Here is a 17,752-nt window from a genome sequence, read left to right as displayed (position 1 = left end):
TGTAGTGATGGAATGAAATGAGCAGCAGGGGACAAAGCATCAGAGTTTTACACAAATCTCTTTATTCTGCGTTGGATCAGCCCAGTGGGAGCAGCTGGACGTACGACTACAGACAAGGTGGTGTACAGGCACAGCTAGTACAGTACTGTCTCTATATATAAATAAAAAATAAAGGTCCTTATTTCTTTATGATACATCTCTTGTCTGTGAGAGGGGAGAAAGAAGGAGAAACAGAGCTCTAATATGGCACAGATGACACCCACGCACTGACACCTGATTCTGAAGTGAAACGGATTAAAAATGAGGCAGAAGTGATTCCCCTCAACACTTTTCAATAACACAAGTAGTCAATTTAATTCATGTTAAACGCAAAGAAATTATGGATTCCCAGAATTAAAAGCAAATATTGACATGAGTTGAATGACAAAACACAAAAGCTGGGTGAGCAAAGAGGTGAGAAGGCTGTTGATTTCTTTCTCTGTGTTGACAGTCTCGTAGGCTTCACCACAATCTGTCAGTTTGAGGTGGGGCTGGACGGGCTGCTCCACCTCCTGACCTCTACCTCTCCAGGTCAATCCTCGGTGGTGAAGGCGTCCACGGCCTCCTGCAGGTGCAGGGCCAGGCTGTACTGTGCATGGTTCTCTGGCAGGATTTCAATGAGACGGCTGACCAGCCGACTGCTGTGGGACAGGGGGACCAGGGGGCACCGCAGCTCACTGGGGTCCTGCAGTACAGAAAAAAAAATTCCTATTTCAGGCAGCTTTATTTCTTTATATTTCTCAGGCTCTCTCTTTTGGGGTTGGGTAGTTTTTTTTCCACCTTTTTTTCCTAACCTTTAACTTATAACGCTTATGGTTTATGACTGCTCTGTCCGCTCAAGCAGTTTTTATTAAATAAAGTAATGCTGGTTTGAGGATATGTAGTTTTCACACGAGGATCGAAAATAATGAAAAAAATGCTGCGTCTAAAATGCATTTATGTAAATAAACAATCTGTAACGGAAATGTCAGAGGTCGGCGTGGTGCTATGGAGTCTCACCATAGCCTTGAGCCATGTACAGAGGGTGGGGGGAAGCCGGGCCAGGAGTTCCATGGCAGCCTGCGTCTGGCTCTGGCTGTGCAGCAGCGAGAAGCTCAGTCTCTGTCCGGTCAGCACCAACAGCTGAGAGCCCAGCACGTCCTTATCTTCCACTTCCAACATCACCTGCAACAAAGAAAAGAGACGAGCAGTTATCCTCCTGATTTTAGCTTCCGCCTGCAGCACATAAAGAGCAAACGGCATCTCCTTTACTTCTTCCGCCCGGGGGTCCAGTCCTTGGTTGTAGAGCTCACAGACGAGGTGCCGCCGCAGAATGTCGGGGTTGACCTGCAGCAGAGAGCCCAGCTCCAGGCACAGCGCGGGCCACCAGTCGGCCCTGGGGCCGACGGGCGGTAGAGGGGAGCACTCGGTGCCAGAGGCCGAGCTGGAAGGATCATCTATAGCCTGCACCCAGCCAGTCAGCACCCGCAGGAGGAACTGAGGCAGAGAAGGGGTGTGGGAAACGGAGGAGATGAGGAATATGGAGAATCATTTTTTTTTTTTCTTCTCATTCGCTTCTGGACACCTTCCCACAGAGTTGTGCCGAGGTGTTTATTTGTGTTTCAGAACATAACCGCTGTGAAACAATCACAGAGTAACATTTTGTCACTGCTTTGTTCTCACTATTCTGGCTTCCTCCCTTTCTTTCATTCGAACGCCCTTCGGGGAGGAGGGGCCGACACTGCACTTCTCACCTCTTGTCGTAGTGAGACCAGGCCTGGGTCCATGTCTCCACTGGGCATCAGCTGGATTGTCGTCAGATCTCTGAAGAAGGCGTTCTTACCCTAGAACAAATATAAATATATGAATCAGGACTTCATTGTTAAGTTTTTTAAATTGGATTTCCACATTTCTTTCAATAACAACAGCTCTATAATAAGGCCATGTGTGTTATATTAATTGACGTATTCATTCAAGACATATAACAAGATCTACAATATTTACACAGAAGAAGAAAAAAGAAAAAGCGTAAAAAACGTTGTTGCGCAACATCAGCACACTTAGGGCTGCCTGGACTTGTTGGACAACCATTGTATTTGTGTGTTTGCCTGTGCAGTTCCCTCACCTTGCTGTCGAACAGGCTGAGTGGTTTGACCTTCACACTGAAGGTCATAGCAGCGTTTAGCAGGGAAGCTAACAGACAGTGGTGTTGGACAAGGGGGTAGTGTACGCCCCTCTGCTCCAGTGCCAGCTCGGCTATGGAGGCGGGGCCTTCTGCTCCACACCATGCCTCCTCTATGGACAGTTCCGGAGGGGACACCTCCTCCACTGCCGAGTCGGCCTGCGTGGAAAAAAACCCAAGAGATGTCAAGGAGAGCACAGGTGGCTGGTTTACGCTACGATCTCAACTCTCAGTTTAGGTTGTTACGCACATGCGCACATTTTAAACATCCCCTCCAGTCAAATGGATTTTGCTTATCGCCACTACAGCTGGCAGACTGATGCATGTGCACTTTGACTCTAGCAGCTTGTTTTCACATTCATCTGCTTCCTCTGTGCTCAACTTAAATCTCAGTTGACTTTTTTAACGTCACAAATAGTCTGGAAGTCAATCACAGTTCAGCAGCAACGAATGATGTGGAAAACTGAAACCTCCAGGTGACATATACAGTGTTGGACCATGATCTTATGTCAAATCTTTTAAATGAACAATATTCATAGATTCTGGATTCTTTTCATTGGAGGTGGAGGAGGAGATGAAATGATCAGACACAATTATTTTTTTTATATTAAAAAATTCCTGAAGGGGATCGTCAATAAGCTAGCTGGCTAATAAATTAAATGAGTGCAGGAGTTTATTGGTGGTAGTGATAGTGCTAATAACTTATGTGAGTGTGGGAACAGTGATAGGATGTGAATTAGTAACAGTAGTAGTACATTAGTAGCAATGGTTGCAGCAGTTTTTTCAAAATGCTTTGGGACAAAGAATAAGCTTTACTTTAAAAACTGATATATTAGAAAAAACAAAAAACCTTGACTTCCTTCCACTGCGAGTCGATAAGATCAACGCGCATTCTCACAAAAGGTGTAGCCGCGCTGCACCGACCATGCTTTGTGCTGGGCTTATGCGAGGCGCTGCTCATTCTCCATGCTGTTTTTCTGGAAATCTTTTTACTTACGTAGTAATTTATAAAAGACAAAGGGCTTTGATTCTTAACCAACACTTCAGTCACCTCCATGAGGATCTGCAGCAGCTGAGCGCAGCAGCCCAGGAAAGAGGTCACGGCTTTGTCTCCCATCCCGACGTCCTGCGCACAAACACACACACATACATACCCTTAATATAGCCAGTGTGCAGCGTTATACAGTTATTGCACTCTGAATAACCTTATCAAGGAATCAGATACCAAAATTGGTATCATATATTTTAAACTAGGGTTATATTTCAGAATCCGTACTTACCCGTCGACATAAACGATCTTTGGGTGCTTTCCCCACCTGGGAAAAAACAAACGTAAACATTTCATGTACTGCCTCACAGACTCAACCACGGCCTCCACGACACACATGAATTCTGGAGACCGACTGACCTTCTCCATGAGGAAGGCCGCCGCGGAGAATCGCTTCACAATGAACGTACTCCACATCATCGCAGAAATACCTGTGAGGAAGAGCCAGAAAAGTCCATTGACAAACCAAGGAGACTAGTAGGGTTCTTGTTTACAAAGCAGAGACATTGGCACATTACCTTTACAATTATATATAAAAAATAATATAAGACCAATGGCGGACATTGTTAAATAAAAGCATTTGCTAAAAAAAAACTGAGCCACTGACCAAGTTGAATGTGCGGACTGGAGATAAACTTCAAATGTTCCACAGCCGAGCACAAACATCGACTCTCCTGGGAATAAAAGCAGGCGTGAGAAAAAAAGACTTAATTCAAGAAAATCTGCATCTCCAAATTACGAAACATTTCTTTTTACTTTTCCATCATATATTTGTACACTATTTGTATGTTTGTGTGTACTGTATGTACCTCAGGGTCTTTGTTCCACTGCACGACATATTCCCAGCAGCAGTGGGCGAAGAGCAGGTCGGGTGAGAGGGAGTGGGGGAACCGCTGGCACACGGCCAACAGCAGCTCTGGCAAAAGAAAAAAAAACAGTGTACAGTGTAAATACTTTCTATGAAAATAGACCGTAGAGCTCAGTTATTTCATTGCTCATAAGGCTGATGGCTAGAGCACAGACAAGTTATGACATGGGAGCCGATGTGTCATTTAATATTAAAAATGTATGTACGTCAAATGCCGACACTTTTTTATCCCGACTTCGTTCCAGCTGCCAGATGTTTCCTAGTCCTGACCTGCTGTCCGGTCCGTGTCCTCCGGTCTCTGCTCCTTCTCATCATTTCCTTCTTCTCCTGACGTCTGCCCCAGTTCCACATCTTTATCTTTGTCTTCTGTCTCCTGGAGAATCTCCTTCAGTCGCTGAGGGGCCAAGTTTTGCCTGAACACCCACTTGGCGACATTGTCGGCAATGCCGCCTTCACGTGAAAAGACAACAATCAGAAATATAAGAGAGTGTGTCTTATGCAGCCACAATCATAACATGAGTCCTAAACAAAGATAGAAGACGAAAAACTAAAGAAACAAAGAGGAAGAGAAGGATTTTCAGTTCTTAAAGAAAGAAAGAAAATAAATAAAGACATACAGTAGCCCTGTTTGTGGGAATAATTCTTGGATGACAATATGACCCCCTGATTTTCCATTTCATTTAAACAATATTGGAAAGCAGAATTCAGATTTTCTGAATGAATTGATGTTTTTTCCATTGAATTTTTGATATAGGTTGCTGCATCTCGTTTTACTACCTACCTGTGCCTCCCTCCAGCAGTGTCTTGATGGAGCACTGTGCTGCAGTGCCCGCCGCTGCTCCCTGGGGAGGAGGCACCAGCAGCAGAGTCTGCAGCACCAGCACGTCCTCCAGCTGGCGAACACACACCACCCACTGCTCCAGCTCCAGGGACACCGCCTCCCACTCTGAATGCAGCTGTCTCAAACACACACACACACCACACACCACACACACACACACACACACACACACACACACACACACACACACACACACACACACACACACACACACACACACACACACACACACACACACACACACACACACACACACCTGTGGTTTTAAAGGGGGGTTGATGAGGACACTTATGCTTTCTCTTTGTGTTTGTGTGTGTGTGTGTGTGTGTGTGTGTGTGTGTTTGTGTTTGTGGTTTAAAAATGAGACTACCTTGCTGTCTGCATGGCTGGTGATGCTAGCCTTTGCAGCACGGTGAGCAACAAAGGCAGCCAGCAGAGCAGCGGCAGCATTGTGGGACTGAATACATGTGGAGCGGACTTGCTGCCACCAGGGGGAGACAGACTGGGAGTCCCACGACTCCTCAACTGCACCTGAGGAGAAGAAGAACCAGTGGTAACTCTCTTCTCATCCATATTTACTGTATTCACTTCCATTGGCTGCAATGAATTGTAACCAAGACCAAGCCAATACTTAATGTGACCGAAGAGAGCGAGAGAGAGAGAGAGAGAGAGAGAGAGAGAGACACACACACACACACACACACACTTAACATGGGATAGGAGTACAGGACACACCTTTCATGTTGCTGAGGGCGCTGAGTAGTGTATGTAGGTTTCTGACAGTTTCCTCTGATTTCTGCAGCACCTCCTTCTCCCTTTGCAACCACACGCTCAGCAGCAAAGACTGACACAAAGAGAAAAAGGACATGTCCAAATGAAAATAAAAATAAAAAAGATAACATTTTTATCGGGGGAACCTACAGCTATGGATAATTAGCCCATCCTGTTAAGTAGAAGGCAATGTGAAGATGCACACTTCTATACAGATTTAACAGAAACTAAATATTGTCAGTGTTTATTTACAATATTAACCATTATTAGATTTGATTATTATTTAGATTATTATCTGGTTTCTGTACAATTGGTGAGGGATAACTAATGGACTGCATGTTTGTTTTATCCGGTGGTATACGGGATACTAATATATATGGGCTATCTTTAAAAAAAATTTAAATGACAGGTGAATTTTGATTATTCCTGTCTGGCGCCTCAATCTTATTTTTCCTGAATGTTTCATACGCTACAGCACTTTTTTTCCTCTACTGGCAAAACCCTTTCCATCATTCAGTCTTTTCCTTCCATCTTACCAGTAGCTGCTGTGGACTGATACCAGCCTGCTGCAGTGTGTCACAGACTTTATGGAGTGGGCTTTTTCCACACAGGGAACCCCAGAACAGAAAGTTCCCTGCAAAAGACACAAAAGAGCAAAGTCCTCAGTCTAGATTTTTTTGGCTTCCCCCCTCCTTGTCTGATTTGTTTAATTTGTTTTCTCCTCCTTGGTGCATGTATCTATCAGGGTCACTGCGTAAATGTCGAGGCAAAGACGGCGCAAACTCATGTTGCCTTACCTAAATGATTCCATTCGGTTTCAGCCCCGCGGATCACCTTCAACTCCCCGCCCTCCGTGCACTCCATCTGGGAGAGGAATGCTTGGGCAGTCATGGGCGAGTCAGGTGAGTCCTGCGCAAAACTAACACTGGGCCTCGAGGTGAGCTGAGCGTAGCGTTGCAAGATGGGACCAACGCGGGACAGTTCATCAATCATGCCTTCTAGGGAGTCCTGCTGGGTGGGGAGAGGATATAAAAATTGGAGCAGAGCTATATTAGCACAGCAACGTACAGCATATTACGTAGTAGCAAAAGAAAAGTAGAGCCCGGGACGCGGGGTTATATTCAGAGTAAAAAACTGCATATCCTCCTTGACGGAGGTAAATATTGAGATTCTGTTGTTGTGGGTGTGGCACTTCTCCCTCCCTCCCGGCTGCCTGACAACCAGTCTATCTACACATGCCACTCATCACTATCATCAGGCCTGTAATATATCTACTCTGGTTTTTCAGCCAGTTTGGTACGACACAATCTCTACCACTTGGAATTGTTTATTCTATACTTTATTTCCTTGAGCTTCAGGATCACCTTATGTCTGCCAGCTTGACTTTCTGCTCACCACACAACACACCTCTCCGCCGGTGTCAAGGTTCACTCAACCTCCTGTCTGTCTACCAGCTCATTCTCCTGGCTGATCAACGAACCTGGTTCACAAGCTCAGCCTTTATTTCCTGCCCAGCAAAGCACCATCCCCTCTTTGTTCTCAGCCGTCACCTTCCAGAACTCTCATCTCCCCAATAAACCTTAAATTTATCACATGTAGCCATGTTCTGCATTTGGACTCACCTGTTCATACTTATTGGACAAATCCTAAAATAAAATTATGAGTTTTACCACATATGTTAATCTGAGGTTGTTCCTCGGGAGACATATTATGCTTTTATAGTTTTTCCCTTTCCTATTATATTTGTTTTTTTGTGTATGTAAAAGGTCTGCAAAGTTAAAAAGCCCAAAGTCCAGTAAAGGGAGCTCCTCTCCCCGACAGAAAACAATGGTCCTTAAGAACCTGAAACGACTCACCATATTACGGATGTGCATAACACATGTCTAGCAGCTAATCTACGCGCTAGATGCGGTTGACCAATCTCAAGGGGCCAGTTGGCCAATCTGGGCTTTATTGGGAGGAAGCATTTTCTGAAAGAGGATGCAAAGAGGAGCTGCAGGAATGGACAGTCTGATGAAACTGATGAGTTTACTGAACAGAGCTTGTAAACCTTTTCAAGGAATAACCAAAATGTAATATAATGAACCTGAATATGATCATAGTCACCTTTAATCTCAGAATTTCTACATGATTTAATTTTTTTTCTTGTAAATGTATAACTTTAATGTTAGAAAGTTTAAGTTTTTCTCGCATAAATACGGCATTGTGTAATATAGTTTATGTGAGTTTATTAACAAAGTGTGTGCTTTTGTGTGCTCACATTGTCAGAGCAGGCCTCTGCGTCTGCAGCAGAGTGCAGCTGCTGGATGTCAGTGTAAAGCTGAAGCAGTTTCAGCTGTAAAGAGCAGAGCTGGAGTAAAGCTGCGTCCACGTCCTCGGGGTCTGTTAATACAGAAATAAACCACCATCAACAAAGAGAGAAAACCTGATGACATGTATTATATGAACATATCATGAACAAAGAAGTTTTAATATGACAACTTTAGATCTACAGATCACAATAATCTCAACAATGGTTTCTCTTCATGAACTGACACTTACCTTGTTGCTTCAGAGTGTCATATAAGGTGCTTGTGATGTTAGTAAGACACGAGACAAGGACATTCTTATTTGACAGCAGAGACTCAAGAGCCTGGAAGGAAATGCAAAGGTTGCAGTTAGTATTTTGACCGTGGAAAACATGTCAGCGTTCATAAGTGTGTTAGGGCAACTTTAATCCCACCTGCTTTTTGATGGCAGGGTGTTTGATATCCAGCAGCACAATTTTGGCTTCGTTCTCCAAAATATCTATAAAGAAAAAGGCGAGTAAAACTCTTCATCTAATACAGTTGCAAGTGTCTTTATCTCCATTCAGCTCTCACTCATGTATCCCTTACCAGGCTCCACCTCTCTGCTCCTCAGTATAGTTGTCAGTCTCTTCAACAGGTGCATATCTTTGGCTCGCTCGCTCTTCTTGTCGCTGAAACGGACAGGACACAGAAAGATGGGGTTTGGATGAATTATTAGCAAGCGTTAATAAAAGATAGCCTGACATAGCCAGACTGATACTCAAATGCATATTAGTCTCGGTTCATTTCCGATTTCCAAGCGGCATTACCAATGGATGCAGACCCAAATGTACCAGTACATAAATAGCCCTAATCAACATCTGCAAACAAACATAAAAACACTAATTGAAGTTAGGGTCAGGTGTTATTCCTGGAGGCCTTGAATCTTGTTGTCACCTTCGGTTTGCCTTGCAACCAGCAGATACAGGAAGTAACTGCTGCTGGCCAAGAAATATGTGTAGTCTGGGACATGACCCCCCTTTAACACTGCAACCTGTCATTTAACAAGTGTGATACAATGTGTTATTTGCTGAGCTTTAAGGGGCTGATAGGTTGATGGTGTTACCCTTGGACAGAGCCAGGTTAGCCAATTACTGCTTTTTCCAGTCTTTATAATAAGCTTAGCTAAGCTAAGATGAGCTACCTGTCTTCTGGCTGTAGCCTTGTATGTACCCCCCAACACACACACACAAACAAATAATCAAATTTTTCTCAGCAGGAAAGCAAAGGAGTGCAATTCTGAAGAAGTTGGACTACTCCTTTAAAAATGCCAGTATGTCAAACAGAATATATCTATAACACTTTTAAGATGAATGTACAGTATGTTTCTACCAACCTAAGGGCCAGGTGAAAGGGGATGTTCACAGTCCTCAGTGCTCCTGTGATGGGATCCAGCAGACACACCTGCTGCGTGTGGAGCTGCCAGCCCTGACTGGTCACACTGTTCACGCCCATCAGACGGTAGCCAGCATACAGCAACCTGGATGTGTGCACGCACGCGCACGCACGCACGCACACAATCACATCCACACGCACACACACGCACACACACACACACACACACAATACATTGCATAGATTGTATTGTACAGCATGATACATACATTATATGATTGTGATTCCTCTGATGCTAGGAAATAGATGTAAGAAAAAGTGAACAGCTCTATATGGAGGGTGCCTTGTGCTTACCTGCAGTGTTTACCCACAGTGAAGGCTCCGACTCGAGGCCCCTGCTGCATTGCCCAAACCTCCAGAATCCCCCTGCGGGGAGCGTAGATGACAAGGAACAGAGCGTGACGTCTGGGGAGGGAAGCAGAAGGGGAGAACTCCCGGTCACCTCGCTCCTCTGGCACCTGCAGCCATCCCAGCTGGGCGTCTCGGTAACCTGCATTCCAGTTAAACTGATGAGTAATCTTTACATGATAGGGACAAACTACACAACATTTAAGCTGGATGTACGACTAGGACTTCAAGGTTTGATAGAGCATGATTATGGGTACAAATCAGTAGCGAACCGTGGGGTCTGGCACTGGGCCTTCAACGTCGCAAAGTCAGTCATGTTTTTTTTTAAAGATGTGAACAGCTCTAACACGCTGCACAACAAGAGCCGACAAACATCTCCAATACACACACACACTTTTACCGTCAGCACCACAGAACATAAAAAGCTTCGACACATAGCTCCAATGTTCACACACACACACACACACACACACACACACACACACACACACACACACACACACACACACACACACACACACACACACACACACACACACACACACACACACACACACACACACACACACACACACACACACACACACACACACACACACAGACTTTCATCGTCACACCACAAGGTAAAAAGTTCCGACACACAGAGCACAACAGCAACGACACACTGTGGGTGCGCGTGCACACACACAGGCACATACGCACATAATCATTTCGATTCTAACAAATGAACAACTTCAATAATTGCATCGAAAAACTGAATCTGCATACCATAATTTGAAATTTAATTGTAATTTATAATTAGTAACTTTCCAAATAGCTCAAAACTGGATGTTATATAACGAAGTTAAATTTCTGAAACTATATAATCGTCGCTTCCACATTTGAACATTCAGTTCACAATTTTGTTCTTGAAAGTAGATTTCGGTTTACTGTCATTCACATCCTCGTCACTGAGGAAGAGCAATCGGATGAAGATTAAGCAGAGCCGTTGACTCATGTAGACTTCAGATAGTTCACAGAAGTTCTTGGCGCGCAATTAGAATCCATTATTCAGAGTGACAGAACTGCTATTTTTGGTAATTAGTCATCAATAAATGAATCAATTTACAATACAGCAGACCATCATGCCTATGTAGTTACTCTATGTAGTTAGTCAATAAGCTTATTTAAAGTAAAATTTAATTAATAATTTAATGCTTTAATGCGCTTGTTGATTTGATTCAGATGTGCTGTTAATAACAATCTGATTATTTAAACGTCTTACCCTTCATAAGTGGAACACAGACGGTCCATTTACTTGATTCTGCTACTCTAATGCGCTGCTGCTCACTTCCGTGAACTATTGATCCGCCATTGCTGCGAAATAAATGGTCCATTGGAGTGAACGGTGTTGTCGCTACTCTCTCTCTCTCAACAGCTCTGAGATTGAGGAAGAAGACCCCCCGTCTCTGATTGGTTAATCGCTTCCAGGGGTCTGCTAACTGCTAACCTTTCCCAACTATTATGATACGAACTTGACAGCGCCGGGAGGAGAGCAACCCATTGCTATTCCAAATTGTAGCAGCTTCTAATTACTCAGCTACTTATTCGAGGTGATCGATCTAAAATTAGTGACACATTGCTGTGCATACATGTTTCATTTGAAGATGAAACTAGAGACAAGCCAAAGGGATGACACAAGAGATATTACCTTCTTAGCGCAGCTCCATGCTCAACCTATTCAAATCTTAACAAGGATCGCTTTACAAAACATCAATTTTATTTCTTAGTCTTTGTTAGTTTTGCTCTACTTTCCCTTCACCTTTCCACATGCGGATTGCGATGCCCCTGGCCAGGTCCAGCAGTGTGACTCGGCCAAAGTCATCAGTCACTCCGGCCAGTGTGTTGCAGGGGGACAGGCAGATGGACTCTCCGTGGCGACGAGAGTCTGGGAGACCAAATCTGGAAGAGATAGGTCGGATTTCATAGAAAGGACAAGGGAAGGACATCAGCAAGCTCCTTATTGCCAGTGTCAATAGGACACGATAGATGGCCGCTGCATTTGTGTGGAGATGTCATGATTGGTACCTGATTCCTAAGGGCGTTGCAGGTTCCACCTTGGGCTTCTGTTTCTGAGCAGCGTCTTCTTCATTCTTGTTCTTGTTCCAACCAAGCCACCCACTGACAGGAAGACGGGGAGGATGATAGAGAGAGTGAAGAAGAGAAAGGGGAGATGATGAGTCCAAGTGAAAATATATAGGAAAACAAGAGTATATGAAATGCAATAAAGCTGAAGGAGGTAAAGAAGCTAGAAAGCTGGTGAAAGTAGACTCGAGGGAAGGTGAAAGCAAACATCCTCGTGTGGATTACACAGGCACGGAGAAGAGAACAGGATATAATTCAGATAATTGATTCTGCTGCATTTTTACAGTTATAGCAGGAGAAGACTCAACAGTGTAACTTTCAGTCAGAGTGTGCACATGTGTGCGTGCATGTGTGTGTTGGTGTGTGTCAGACAGGAATCAAGGGCACACAGAAGACACAAAGACTGAGATATGGTAGTTGGTTTGCCCTGCTCCACTGGTGTTTGAGTATCGTTGGTCTTAAGGCTATGCTTTAGAAAAGTGTTATTCTTCCTTATTCTACACACGGACACAGACATACTGTACCTGGCAGCATTGAAGAGGGCTGAGGTGAGTTTACTGGCCACAGCCATAGCCACATGAGAGAGAAGAGGCTGGGAGCTTCCCTGTGAAAAGACCCCAGTAATAAACACATTTATTCAAAATCAGGATGTTTGCTTGTAATGTTATTTGAAAGTCAGTGTAACACAAATGCACGCGAACGAACACACACCTCTACAGCATAGTAAAAGCCTGTGTAAGGCCCGCCTCCCACAGCGACATACTGGCTCATGGCAGGGGGGTTGCCCTTGACGGAAGCATTAAATCCCCCCAGGATAGATGCATTCTTCATCTGGTCGAACACACACAGCGTCATAATTCCTGACGTGATGAAGAATGGACAAACAGACAGAGGCGGCGAGGTTGAACAGAAGTGTGGGATAACAGCACAATACAGACAAAACAATACAGTACTTTCTAATCCTTTCTTCATCATTCATTCTTCTCAGCGTATGACAAATCTAGAGTGAATCTTCACTTTTTCTTCATTACAATACATAAACAATTAAAATCCACCTTGTTTTCTGCTTCTTCAGGATGATTTTGCTGTGGAAACACTTTTTGATAAGAGTTACATCTGCGGTGCAAAAACGTTTGAATACCAAATTCAGAATGAACGAAACCTTGTGACGGAGTCGTACATCCAAAGGGGGAATAAGCTAGAATCACCAGTCAATCTGTCATAGGGCAATCAACCAATAATGAAGACAAAAAACAATGACTATTCCAGAAAACCATCTCTTACCCACACTACTGTGGTCCACGACGGTGTCCATCTCCTGCAGACCCCACTTCTTATAGGTCAGGGGAGGAGGCTGGATCACATCACTACCTGCTGCTGCGGCTGAATGAAGGTGGATACAAAGAGCAACAACTTCAAACAGCTGTATTTTTTTTTTTTACAAGGGACCTCATTATGTATTGGTTGCTTTCAACCAGCAGGCATGACTTACATTTAGCTTCATTTGAAACTGTAGCACTGTCCTTAGTAACAGTAACAAGTGTTCAGTCAAAAAGCATTTAACGGGTAGGGTTGGTTGCGGGTGCATGTGTCTGCGATGATAGTAGTGCAGTGGAAGGAAGTGCATGTTTCCTTTGTACCTGAATGTCTTGTGGTGACCACTATACACCCGTCCAGCAAGTGAAGAAAATGTTACGTTAACGCACCGCAGCAATACTCTATCAATTCAAAACTATTGGAACCCCTGGAACTCTGATCCAATAGTGGACACACATAAGCATGAATACACACACACACACACACACACACACACACACACACATTACCTCTCGCCACCTGGTTCCTGCAGGCACGCAGGGACTGAAAGAGGCTGAAGCCATCGATGGTGACCAGGGCAGCAGGGTAGAGGATGCTCAACTCCTCATGCTGTGGTGGGACAAAAATCAATAAACACACACGTACTCAACAATATGGTGGGATAATGGTGAAAGCTCCAAGAAAATCTAGTAAGTAAACCTTGAAACGTAGAATAGTTTATTACACACAATTGGAAAAAATCCAATCCGTAATCAGACAGTTTAAGGAATGGTTAGCCATTTTGGGAAATATGCTTATTCGCTGTTGTGCTGTGAGTTACATTATTAAAAAATACTCTTATGTCTACAGTGAATACTATGACTCTGAAACTGAAAAGAAACTGACCTACGAGCTACTATTAATGTCACTAATAAACATGATATAACTCATTTGTAAAATTTTCCCAAAAACAGAAGTTTTAAGTGTCAGAACAACACAATTTACAAGCCAGGCCAACTGGCTGCTGGCAAAACTTTATCTACTTTACAGGTCTGACAATGGTAGTGAGCTACACATCCATTTCACCCCTAGACAGCAATTAAGCTTATTTTAATAAAATGTAATGTAGTTACAATTAATCTAAATTTGAATATATATCTCATATGTAATCCTGACAGCAGAGTCCGGTGTATACATGACCTGCTCAGAAACTCCAGGATGACGAGGAATCTCGTATGTGCGACACTTGAGTCTCAGTGCGGGGTCCTCGTGCAGCAGCTGGGCCAGGAGCAGAACCCCATTCTGATGGGATAAATTCAGTTTTACTGCACTGAACGGTTTCTGGAGTAAGACACGCGTTGCACAGTTGCTACAATAAATGTGTGGTACAACAACAACAAGGAGAGTTCAGACAGTACTGTTGATTGATGAGGTACCTCTGTGTAGAAGCGAACATAGCCAGAGGTGAATCCAACTACTACACAAGTCCAGTCAGGCCGCCCCGTGGAGCTCCTAGCGATGCAAATGCAGACACCCACAGTTAAAAGGAATCATAATCACATGTATATTTCCATGCAAGCATTGGGCGTCACTCACACAAGTTTTTCTTACCTCTTCTGGCTTGCCAGAGGGATACAGACGCAGCTGCTCACACACTCTCTGGAAAGACAAAGGATAAACAAAAAAAACTCAAAAAAATACTGCACACATTACCATGTTTCCACACTGTCAAACAACTGTTAATTTGTGTCATAAAATCTGTAATTTTCCTTGACATCCTAAACTCATCCTAAACATTTTCCTTCCTGCCTGTGGGTTCTTCTCCAACGTAGTGTCATCCATCTATTTAACTCGCCCTTAGATATACTCATTCTCATCCCTTCACATATAAAGCGAGTTTTCTCTCACCCTTCTTCAGTACAGAGAATTCCAGTCCAAGCCACATCCAGAGTCATCTCCTCCCTGCCACTGTCATCAGTGTGCCACTTTGCTGTTGGAAATCAATAAGCATCAGTGTTTCCTCTAGGATTTTGTTCAGCAGCCAACAGACATTTTATAAATTCTGTAGGAGTGGCGGCAATTATTTTGTGGCGGTGGGCCGCCACCACAAAATGAACATAGCGGAAACCCTGAGCATTAAGAGCAATATATAATTCGAATTTCAACTTAAGAGATGAAGATTGGGTGTGTAATGTATGTGTGTGTTTGAATATCTGACCTGAGAGAAAGACAGCCTTCTGTTCACGGGCCACCACTAGCAGATCGGAGCAGGGTGAAAGGGCCACGACACAGTCCTGCAGCCAGGGTCCGGTCTGCCCTATGGTCTCTTCCTCCACCTGCAGAGAAAAGAGGAAGGTTAGTCGGAAATTAAGGATCAAATATTCAATAGTGGTTTCAACAAATGTCATTATTTTTTAAACGTTGCTTACAAAACACACAGTAATCATGAGATAACTGAGCAATATTTGTATGATTTAAGCGAACAACAATGAAACATCATTAATTATTATCGTCCTTGCTAGCAACCAATACAACTTTTTAAAAACCAAATGACAACTGCAGACGAATATTGTAGAGGGGAAAGTGAAAATAGAGAATGAAATACAGCTATAAAAATATATATTTTTCAAATTGACAGACCGTTGTGGTAGATGTGGTTTCCTCCTCTTTGTTGTCGCCACCATCCCAGGCCGACTCCCAGTCAGACGTGTCCCAAGACAGCTGATTATCTGTTGGGGGGAAAAGTTAACAAACAGGGAAATCCAATGAAAAACCAGGGTTTAGTTTGTCAAGTCAAGTCTTGGTGTACTAGGGAACACATCACTACATGAAACTGATAACTTGGAAAACTCTATGTAGCGTCTTTATTTGAATTAGACAGAGGAAGGTCTGGCGAAGCAGCAAAATCCTGGACAAATTCCTGTTGCCATTGACATTAATAATTTATTAGCCACATTGCTTTGGTGCAGTGTGTGTGTGTGTGTGTGTTTGTGTGTGTGTGTGTGTTGGGGGGGTGGGGTCAATGTCTGTGTGCCAAAAGACAAAGACATATTCAGAGAGTCTAAATTCATGCACAATAAACAATGATGTGTGAAAGTGTCCCTTCAGGTGAGCATCCTGCAGCAATGTGCTCAGGGGCCTTGTGTGGGATGAGTCACAGGAAAAAGAGCAGACGGATTTCTCCCACTTGCCCCGTTTGTTCCTGAGGTTCCATCCAGAATAGTACAGTGATGTTTTTGAAAAACGATAAAAACTGATTCAATCATTACCCCACAGAAGAGCACATTCATTAACCATTTGTGGTTGATGTTTGTTGAAATATTGCTTTTTTTTTTGTACCTCATACCACTTATTATATATGATAGAAAAACTTGCTTCTTTTACCCTCATAGTAAGTTGTTGCCCTGAGGCAACAAAACAATATGTGGTCTGGGGGGGACACCAAGTTCCCAAAACCTGGGGTGAAATATTTTTGACTATATATATATATGACTTTAAGTTCGTGTCATACCATTATGGCTATAGTTTGGACTATATATATATTTTTTTTAAACTGCTGTGAACTAAGAGGACGACTCCCCAAATGTAACCAGAAAATTTGACTTAACGTTCCTTTGAGATGACCCCACCTACCAGGTCTGGCTCCCTTTAGCCTCCTCTGCTATACCGTTTTTAAGCAATGTGCACAGCACTTCAGTTAGTTAGCAATGGACCTGTTTAAACTGATGCTATGACAGAGTAGTTCCACGGCTAACGGCAACTGCTCTGACTTTGTGTTAACAGTTACAGTTGGGCGCTATCTAATGTTGCTGTCGAAGCCGCGGTACCTGCTTCATTGTTCTCCTCCGCCGGCTCGGGTTTCTGGCTCTGGAACAAATAGTCCCGGACCGTCCTGAGCTCCTGGAGCCGACAGAACTCCCACAAGCTGCAGGACATGTCTCTCCCGTCCCGACAGCAGCCGAGCAGACGGGGAATCGGCCAGTTAGCCCGATTGCTAACAGTCCAGCTGTGGGAGACCAGCGTAGCTTATCCCGTCGGCAAGTCCTGCTACCGTGTTAACTTCGTGACAGCGTATATGCAAAGACAGTTTCCCTTACGTGACTGAAACGGTCCCCTGCAGAACAAAGTGTAAAAGTCTGGTACTCTTATTTTCCCCAACATTTGCAGTTCCCACCCGAGCCCTGATGTGCTGATGTCACATCGTTAGCATAACAATAACTTCTTCTTCTACGGAGTTTCCGGCAGGCTGTACACTGTAGGGCGCAATGCTGCCCCCAGAGTCTAAGTATGGCTATTTAATCTATATTCTTTTATACGGCCCAGTGAGGTGTAGAAACCTTAGGGCCGCTCTGCCTGCAAGTTGAAAATGAGTTCCAGAGGACAATATTGCCTTAAAAGAGAACGATGAAAGCCCAGATCTGACAACTGTTGTCTTTCACTACTGTATTTATTACAAGAGAAAACCACCTGCTGGACTGATCCAAGTATCCACACAGCAGAGTCTCTTCCTCTGAACAGATGGCTGCAGGCAGTA

General features: G+C 43.9%; 1 protein-coding gene across 2 annotated transcripts; it reads right to left on the bottom strand.

The window, feature by feature from the left end:
* Positions 1-39: 39 nt before the first annotated feature.
* On the bottom strand, positions 40-17,439 carry rab3gap2 (RAB3 GTPase activating protein subunit 2 (non-catalytic)). Of its 2 annotated transcripts, none has more exons than XM_035610021.2 (35): positions 17,046-17,439; positions 15,859-15,947; positions 15,437-15,554; positions 15,127-15,208; positions 14,830-14,877; positions 14,655-14,730; positions 14,419-14,520; positions 13,749-13,848; positions 13,207-13,305; positions 12,634-12,782; positions 12,447-12,526; positions 11,866-11,958; positions 11,600-11,739; positions 9,745-9,940; positions 9,392-9,535; positions 8,605-8,687; positions 8,451-8,515; positions 8,270-8,360; positions 7,989-8,110; positions 6,526-6,739; positions 6,265-6,362; positions 5,693-5,801; positions 5,328-5,488; positions 4,898-5,072; positions 4,387-4,566; positions 4,058-4,164; positions 3,856-3,922; positions 3,609-3,679; positions 3,481-3,516; positions 3,252-3,326; positions 2,144-2,359; positions 1,773-1,862; positions 1,291-1,515; positions 1,039-1,203; positions 40-724 (listed from the first exon to the last, which is right to left on the bottom strand). In XM_035610021.2, exons 1-35 carry the CDS (start codon positions 17,152-17,154, stop codon positions 572-574), a joined length of 4,128 nt encoding a protein of 1,375 aa, XP_035465914.2. In that variant the 5' UTR covers positions 17,155-17,439; the 3' UTR covers positions 40-571. The 2 variants fall into 2 exon arrangements, with proteins under 2 accessions (XP_035465914.2, XP_047193560.1); XM_047337604.1 differs by having other exon boundaries at positions 6,526-6,736.
* Positions 17,440-17,752: the final 313 nt, after the last annotated feature.

Source organism: Scophthalmus maximus, chromosome 15 (genome assembly GCF_022379125.1).
Source record: "Scophthalmus maximus strain ysfricsl-2021 chromosome 15, ASM2237912v1, whole genome shotgun sequence".
NCBI lineage: Eukaryota > Metazoa > Chordata > Actinopteri > Pleuronectiformes > Scophthalmidae > Scophthalmus > Scophthalmus maximus.
This window is presented reverse-complemented; position numbering and strand designations above follow the sequence as displayed.